Below are 8686 nucleotides of genomic sequence, written 5' to 3' on the forward strand. Positions count from 1 at the left end.
TATATATATTTTGAAACAAGAACCCCAATCCGCCATGAGACAAAGTTCTCTTTTGTTCAAAACCAAATGCTTTTTGAAATATATATCCATTTGATTGTATTTGAGCTCTCTATCAAACCCTATAGTGATTTATTGCATAAAGTTGCAAAGTAAAAAGAATTAAGAGACCAAAATCAGCAATTATTTGAATCCAAAATAAAAAATCTTCAAACTCTCTCCCCATTTTTTATCAAATTCAGTAAAAATTTGTCCCAAATTTTCCGAACACATCAGTCTAGGAAATCCCTAATAAAGTTTATTGAATTAAATACCGATTTTTTTATATTTTTCAGCTATTTTTTCTCCCATTTCTATTTCCAAATGTTATTTTGATTTAGATTTTCTGGCTTTAACTTTGATTTATACATCCTATGTGAAATCATCTTTCTTGTTTTGAATACTTGAATTTATGTCTTTTAATCCTTCAAAATTATCTTTTGAATAATATATTCTTGGTTATCTTATGTAGGGTTTAATAAATTTTGATAAAATGTACTGTATTTATTGTTTTGTTTTGATTTAGGTCAGAACTAAAAAATTTAAAGGAAATCAAAATTTCTCACAGATATCATTATTATTATTATTGGTTATATGTTGTCTTGTTGAACGGTTTAAATAATGGACGGGGGTTTCTATGAGTCGGCCTATTCATATGTAGATATGTGGCCCCCCACTAAAATTCATTTTAGATTACTTTTTTCTAATATTGTTTTTGTAGACTCATCATCTAGGCTAATACAATCATAAATATGAAAATAAAAATAAATTTTTAAAATTAAAAATATAAATTTTTAGTTTTTTATATGCACCATCTGTATTTTATTTATGGACAATATACTTTAGATAACGTCCATCTTTAGGATGGTCGTTTATAAGTCGGCATGCTCTTGCACCCACCCACTCATGAAACACTTTTCTTTAAAATAATATATGCATTCATTTAATTTCCTGAAAGTTAAAAAAAAAAAAAAGAATTAAAAAGTTGGTTTTTTTTATGTTGCAGGTTGATGGTGGATGGGCTTTTATCTAGTTTTTTATTAATATTTGTATCTATTAAAAATGTTTCCTCGACTTAGGGTTTCATTAAAGGTGTTTGTATCTCTTAGGGAGGGTATTGTTAAATATTTAAATAATATCCATATATTATATTCCCATGGCAGTAATATTATACAATTACTACAAGGGGCATAAGACTTACTATGGAGAAATTTTTTAATTTAAAATTTTGGGAACTATCTAAGAATTATCATATGATTATTATCATACAATTTTTATTTTTATTTTTATTTTATTTCTTGAAGACCTAGATCTTACCTTTCAAAAAATGGATAAAGGTTAAATTTTATAGGCACATAAAAGTGTTCTATATAAGAACAAAAATTTCCTTTGAAGTTCGTTATGATGATATAGAGGTTATATCCCCAAATTTTGTATGAAAAAAAACAAAAAAAACATGAGTTTTACCCTAACGGAGCAAATTCACGTAATGCTTTGCGGGAAAAGCAAATCTTTTAAAATTTAATAATTATCTCAATTTGTTTGGGCTCTATCTTAGGTTTTCCTAAATAATTTTAAGAAAAAAAATACGATAATTGTCATGTTAAGTTTAATGTTCAAAATTTAATGTAATTGTATTTTTTTTAGGTAGGGTTTAGATTTTATTGTTTTTGCTTTTTTGTTCTTGTGTCAATCCCAAGCCTAAATAAAAGAGGAAGATTATGTTAGGTTGGCAGTCAGTGAAATTTTATTTGTAACATGTTGGGCATACTTATAGTTTAACTAAATGTATGGCCCTTGACGTAGCTGAATCGCAGAATAAGATTTATATAGGGACCCCAACTAATTAGAATAAGACTATAATGGGTCTTTTTCCAGATGTGTTGCATTTGAGACTTTAAAATAAAATTTAGTACCCATCATCATTATTAGAATCATCGAAACCTTTTTTCATCCCTTTAAGTCGGTTACACGAGTCTTGGTTCGACATGTTCCTCTATCAAGGGCCATATCCTAAATAAAATCATAAGTCCCCATATTTTTCTTACCGCTTTCAACTATGTCATTTTTGGTCTACACTTTGCCCTTTTTTAGCCTTCCACTATAAAGAACTCGTGCATCTTCATAGGTGTTACACTAGATTTGTATTGCATATGGCAAGCCAGTCTACTTTTCATAAGCTGGCACTGTGTGGCTGGGCTAGCTAGCACAACAGGGGCACTCACATTACCCCACCCAGTTTTTGGCATGAATTGGCCCCTTAGACCACAACTAGGGCTCATGCTCTAATATTCTATGACTTGACTGACTCACTATTGCCAACCATGTTAGACACTAGGGGTGGTAAGTGTGTCAAATCGAGTTCGGTTTGATCGTAACCCGACACATGGATCCTGACCCAACCCAGATCCAGGATGTGCCCAAGCCATATGGACATGGACTTGACCAATTGTCAACCCATTTTTATACCAACAACCCCAATGGAGTGGTGAATCCATAAAATACTTTTCCTTAAGGAAAAAGTTCATATAAGATTGCAACTTTAAAATGTAGAATTAAAGATGCATCTCTAAAATCCATCGGAAAATGTTGTTTTAATATTGTAAAACCCTATTGATCATGTTGACATGGATATGTATGAATACGAAGAAAAAAAAGATTTAGAGTCTCATAAATAATGCATCTTGCAACACATTATCTAGACTTCATAATTTTATAATTAAATATAAAAATAGATTATCAGATAATCAAAATAATTTTTTACATTAAAATTACATATTATCATAAAAAATTGGAGGTGCACCTTAATTGGATGGTTTAAGGTTGCAACGTTATAAAAACCTCACCCTTTCTTTACATAAGAATCTTTTGGCAAGGAAGAAGGAGAAATGTTTCGAAAATCGACAGCTTTGTTAAAATTTCAGTGAATTTCGTTGTCAATGGAATTGGGACTGAAGCCAAATAACGGTGTGAATGTCTGGTGTCACGAATCAAATAATAAGACACGTTTCTCTCTCATATCAGATGCGATTTCCCTCAGAAAAAGAGAGGGGAGAGAGAGGGAAGGAGATGTAGAGATAGAAAGAGAGAGACGTGAAGAGAGAGAGAGAGAGAGAGAGAGTCCAAAGAATGCCAGCTTTTAAGAGGAAGAGATCCTCGGTCTAAAGACTGTAAACTAATCCCTTCAATATATTCCACACTCCAATGGGCCCTCCATGTCATCCGCCTGATTCATGTGCTCTCAGTTGCAGAAAATCCAAACCATACCCGCCCAGAAACTAGAGAGAGAAAGAGAGCATAAAATCCAAATCACAGACAAATAAAATCTAGAGAGAGAGAGAGTTTGGTTACATGGATCAAAAAACATAGACTGAAACAGAGAGAGAGCTGGGTTTTATCAAGAAAAATTCAGAGAGACTGATTTTCCTGATATTGGATTTTGTGGGTGGAGAGAGAGGAGAGAGAAGAGAGGTTTTGGGGCCACTAGAGAGAGAAGAGACAAACTGAAAATTGCTTTTTTGGGTTATGAGAGAGAGGGAGAGAAAGGTTTTTATGGCTTGCTACAGAGAGAGAGAGGGAGATCTCACAATGCATCTTGTTTTGTATCTTCAAATTGGAAGAAAAAAATTGTTTGAATTCTTGGAGAGAGAAAACAAATCTTACACAGAGAGAAGTTCATGTCCTGTTCAAGTTCAAAACTTGAAAAGGCCATGGTGGCTTCTTCAAGTTCTCGCTACATTCATCCCCTGATTCAACCATTCTTGAATCCTGGTTTCCTTTCATGGATCTCTCTGAACAGCTAGATTTATACGAATCCGAAGCCGAAGGCCGCCCGGCTTTGTGAGAGTACCCCAATTCCAATTTGGGTCCTAACCATTCTTTCTCATTTTTCTGATGATCTCGGTTATGATACCCTGTACACAATGTCAATTGCAAATCTCTCTCTGGTTCAAAAAACGTGCTTTCGTTCTTGAATTTCGACTTCTCGATTTTTCCAAGCAACGGATTTTGCTCGTTAGTGGCCAAAGCTTCAGCCGGGTCATAATCTTCGGCTGGTCGTTCCAAATCAATGCCTTTATCCCTCGAACAACTTCTAATTTCATGAAAATTCTTATAGTTTCGCTCTCTAGAACCCTGATAGTTGTAATCTACACTTGGTTCAGTGAGAGAAAGTCGGTTCAAAAACTCCGAATTTGATGATCTTGGGCTGATTCCAGAGCCCCAAAGCCTTGTCAACGGTGTTGAAGAGGAAGAGGGAGAGTGAATTTGATGAAATTCTTTCTTTTTGAGCTCAGACATCAGTGATTTCTGAACTCTGTAGAGTCGATGGAGTTCGCGAACCTGCATTCATAACCGCCAATTACCGAATTTTCAGTTATTTTTATGCAAAGATGTAATTTTTTAATTATTTCGGAGGATATTTGATGAAGCATATGATTTCTTACACTAAATATCCATAAAAAGAAAAAAAATCAAATTATAGTGTTGACGTTTTAAGTTTGGTACAGTGTTAATATCATAAATCTCATAAAAATTCCAGGAATGTTAAAAGAAGATATTTTCTGAGAAATCAGTGTAAATATATCTGCATTAATCGCATTAATTTTTTTAAAATACATGTGAAATTTTCTTTTTTCTCACAAAACTAATTTACTCTTTCATAAAAATTTCCCTCGTTATTATACCAATTATCAACTTGGTTCAGCATTTTATCCCAAATAATTATTTTAGCTAATATAAGTATTATTGTAGGTTAAAAAAATGTTAGAACTTTTCATCAAAGGAAATTCACATAAAAATTCCATTTTATTTTTAGAACTTAAAAATAATCCCCTATACTTCATATTTACACTCAAGTCCCAAAATTTTAAAATGTATCATGCATTTTGATTATGCTTTTTTTTTTTTTGTAAATTAGAGTAAGCTCAAATTTGTTACAGTTGAATGCCGAATGTCATGCTTCTCATCATCTCACACTCGTAAAAAAATATAAAACAATAATTTAATGATAGTAATGACTAAAATAACTATACAAATTCTAGGGTTATATTTGTTAAATTTATTTTAAAATATTATTATTTTACTCGTGGGTGACTGTAAGAAGTATAACACCCCCAATTTGAGATGAATCCGATGTATAGAAAAAAAAAAAAAAAAAAAAATTAAATTGTATTTTCTGATCTAAAAAAGTGGGACTCAGGCGTACAATGTGAAATAGATGGATTATATTTGAATTCCAAGAACCAAAATAGGAATTTTGGATAATTTTCCAAAAAAATTCCAGGACTAATGTTAGGAAAAGGGAAATCAATAAAATTTCTATGATCATTAAAACTTAAAGGAGTACATTTAATATTAAAAAAATACCTGCTCTTTGAATATCTCTTCATGCTTGAGCATAGTGTTCTTGACTGATTCTCTACTGTGCTGATCTTGAAACCTCTCCATTACTTGCTGAAGCTGAGGAAAACCAGTGTTTAGGAGGCCCTTATCTGCAAAAAGAGCCCAAGTGTGTCTTCCTCTAACCCTTGTTTCTCTCTCTTCATCAGTGTTGCCCTCACAAAGATTTGTGCCCAGATTCACCACATGCTGTACTTTAGTTCCCATGCCTGAGAGAACCACATGGAATTATCAGAGAAAGAGAGAGAGAGAAAGACCGAGAGAGTTTGCCTTTGCTTAATCTTAGTTGAGAGACTTGTATTAAATGGGCTTATGTTTCAGAGAACGGGAGGGAGGGAGATAAAGAGATGAAGCCAATTTGCAATTGGCCTGTGGGGAAAGAGAGAGAGGACAACATTACTAAAAAGCACAGGGAGGGGGGGTGAATTGAGAGACTTGTATTGGTGGGGTAATTTTTCATGGAGAGAGAGAGAGAGAGAGATAGAGAGAGAGAGAGATAGATAGAGAGAGAGTTGCATTTGCCTACACTGAATTGAGAGACTCGTACTGATTGGGTAGTTTTTCATGGAGAGAGACAGTTGCCTTTGCCCACACTGAATTGAGAGACTTGTACTGATGGGGTAATTTTTCATGGAGAGAGAGAGAGAGAGAGAGTTGCCTTTGCCCTCACTGAATTGAGAGACTTGTACTGATGGGGTAATTTTTCATTCATAGAGAGAGAGTGAGCCAATTTGCATGTCATATAGAGAGAGAGGGAGGGAGCCAATTTGCATGCCCTATAGAAAAAAAGAGAGCCAATTTTCATGTCCTATAGAGAGAGAGATTGCGTTTGTCTGGGAGAGAGAGAGAGAGAGAGAACGAAACTTTTTAGTGGGAGAAGCAGATCTATAAGCCATTTTCCTTTGAATGTGAATTTCATGTGAATTAAAGCGCTGTACATCAAGATGTGGATTCCTTTACCATAACTATGAAAGTTTGGTGAAGGAGTTTGATCCACCGGACATTTTAGACCAACGAAAAGGAGACTGCACCTCTCAAACCTTAGACTGATATTAATATGGAAACTCAGACTCTATGAATGATCAAGCTATAGCACATAGAGAGAGAGAGAGAGAACAAAATGGTTTGAATTTAATTATGCAAGAGAGACGCAAAACCAACCCACTCAATTTTCGATGTATTTTTTCATTTACAGAGAGAGAGAGAGAGAGAGAGGTACTGGTAATACCACTTGTTCAGCTATGAGGATCCAAACCAGTGAGAAGGGAGAACACCACCAAGACTAAACCTTATGATGATTATGTGGAAAAGAGAGAGAAAATCACTTCTCTCACCTGTGAAATGCGAACACGGCAGTCACTTTGGTGTTACTCATGGAGCTCAATTCCACCCCAACACCAATGTGCAAAGGCAAGCATCAACACATTCACAAATCTCCTTCTCTCACTAACCCAATATCACCGAACTCATCTTTCTCTCTCTAACCCATAAATTACCCACAGCGCCATGACCACTTCCTCGAGCCCATGGCATGGCTAAGCGGAGAAAACCAAGCAAAGTTTGATAGAATCAGAGCTTCTCCTCCTTTAACAACAAGTTTCCTCTAGAGAGAGAAAATCCTAAAAAAAGAGGCTCTAGAGAGAGAAAAAAAAATGTTGGGTTTGGTTTGACAGGCTGTGAATTGGCTGAGATGAGAAGAAACCTCTCGTTAATCAGCTGTACATTAATCATGTGTGTGTTTTTGTATTCATTCATGCATGCATGTAACATGGATGCATGCATGTATGATAGATACATGTAAGGGGACGCAAATCTTACTAATCCTACGTAAGCACATGTAAGCTTGTGATCGAGATATTCCAGACAGCTCCTCCACAAAATAAGATAGAAGACAAAAAAACACAGATAAGAGAGAGAGAGCCCCTAGAGAGAGAAAGTGAGAGGATGCTTGAGCTTGGAGAGAGAGAGAGGATGATTGAGCTTATAGAGAGAGATGCTTGATCTTAGAGAGAGAATGCTTGAGCTTAGAGAGAGAGGGAGGATGCTGGAGCTTATAGAGAGAGAGGGAGGATGCTTGAACTTAGAGAGAGAGAGAGGATGCTTGAGCTTATAGAGAGAGAGGGAGGATGCTTGAACTTAGAGAGAGAGAGAGAGGATGCTTGAGCTTATAGAGAGAGTGGGAGGATGCTTGAACTTAGAGAGAGAGAGAGGATGCTTGAGCTTATAGAGAAAGAGGGATGATGCTTGAACTTAGAGAGAGAGAGGGAGGATGCTTGAACTTAGAGAGAGAGAGAGGATGCTTGAGCTTAGAGAGAGAGAGGGAGGATGCTTGAACTTAGAGAGAGAGAGGATGCTTGAGCTTAGAGAGAGAGAGGGAGGATGCTTGAACTTAGAGAGAGAGAGGTGGCTTGAGCTTATAGAGAGAGGGAGAGGATGCTTGAGCTTATAGAGAGAGAGAAGATACTTCAAATTGGAGAGAGGGGAAGAGAGATGATGCTTTAGCTTAGAGAGAGACGATGCTTTAGCTTAGAGAGAGAGAGAGAGGATGATTGAGCTTGTAGAGAGAGAGTGAGGATGATTGAGCTTGTAGAGAGAGAGAGAGGGGGAGAATGATTGAGCTTATAGAGAGAGATGATGTGGATGCATTGTCGTTTAGAGAGAGAAAGAGTGCATTGGCTTTGACATGTCAGCTAGAAAAGATTAGACAAAGAGAACCCATAAACGTGACAGCATTAATACTCCCAAAAATTATTCTGTTTCTCTCTCTAAAGAGGTCAGGCCGGGCCATATCGGATATGGATGAAGCGAAGGGGGATGAATCTTGAAACACATGGCGGTACCCAGAGAGAAAATCACAGATTCTGGTAGGGGAAAAAGACTTTTTTGGTATTATTATATGTTGGGTTTCTCTCTCTATATATGATTTATGGCGATGCAGGGATAATCATCTGGGGATTAATTATTTTTAATTTATGTGGGGGTTAATTATTTTTAATTTATGTGGGGATTATTTAATTACTTATGTTTAGCTTTAAAAGGTGTTTGATCACATGCATCTAGGGTTTGTTTAATTTGAGCATGCTTGCTTTGTCTTATTCTTCTATATCCTCATCATGATGTTGGGGGGTAACATGGGTTGATCAGGCTGAGTAAATGCTTTGGATCAAAGAAAAAATGTCTTCCTTTTTTTTTGGTTTTTTAGTTATTTTTTTTTAATTTATATATTTTTTTAATTATTTATTTATTTTTA

At 35.4% G+C, this 8686-nt stretch overlaps 1 protein-coding gene across 2 annotated transcripts; it reads right to left on the bottom strand.

Moving 5' to 3' along the window:
- Positions 1 to 3649: 3649 nt before the first annotated feature.
- LOC110007362 (hypothetical protein) lies at positions 3650 to 7150 on the bottom strand. Of its 2 annotated transcripts, none has more exons than XM_020667867.2 (3): positions 6771 to 7150; positions 5404 to 5645; positions 3650 to 4377 (listed from the first exon to the last, which is right to left on the bottom strand). In XM_020667867.2, exons 2-3 carry the CDS (start codon positions 5641 to 5643, stop codon positions 3712 to 3714), a joined length of 906 nt encoding a protein of 301 aa, XP_020523526.1. In that variant the 5' UTR covers positions 5644 to 5645; positions 6771 to 7150; the 3' UTR covers positions 3650 to 3711. The 2 variants fall into 2 exon arrangements, with proteins under 2 accessions (XP_020523526.1, XP_020523525.1); XM_020667866.2 differs by having other exon boundaries at positions 5963 to 7150.
- Positions 7151 to 8686: the final 1536 nt, after the last annotated feature.

This window comes from Amborella trichopoda, chromosome 12 (genome assembly GCF_054954075.1).
Source record: "Amborella trichopoda isolate Santa Cruz 75 chromosome 12, AtrichopodaSantaCruz75HAP2 v2.0, whole genome shotgun sequence".
Taxonomy (NCBI): Eukaryota; Viridiplantae; Streptophyta; class Magnoliopsida; order Amborellales; family Amborellaceae; genus Amborella; species Amborella trichopoda.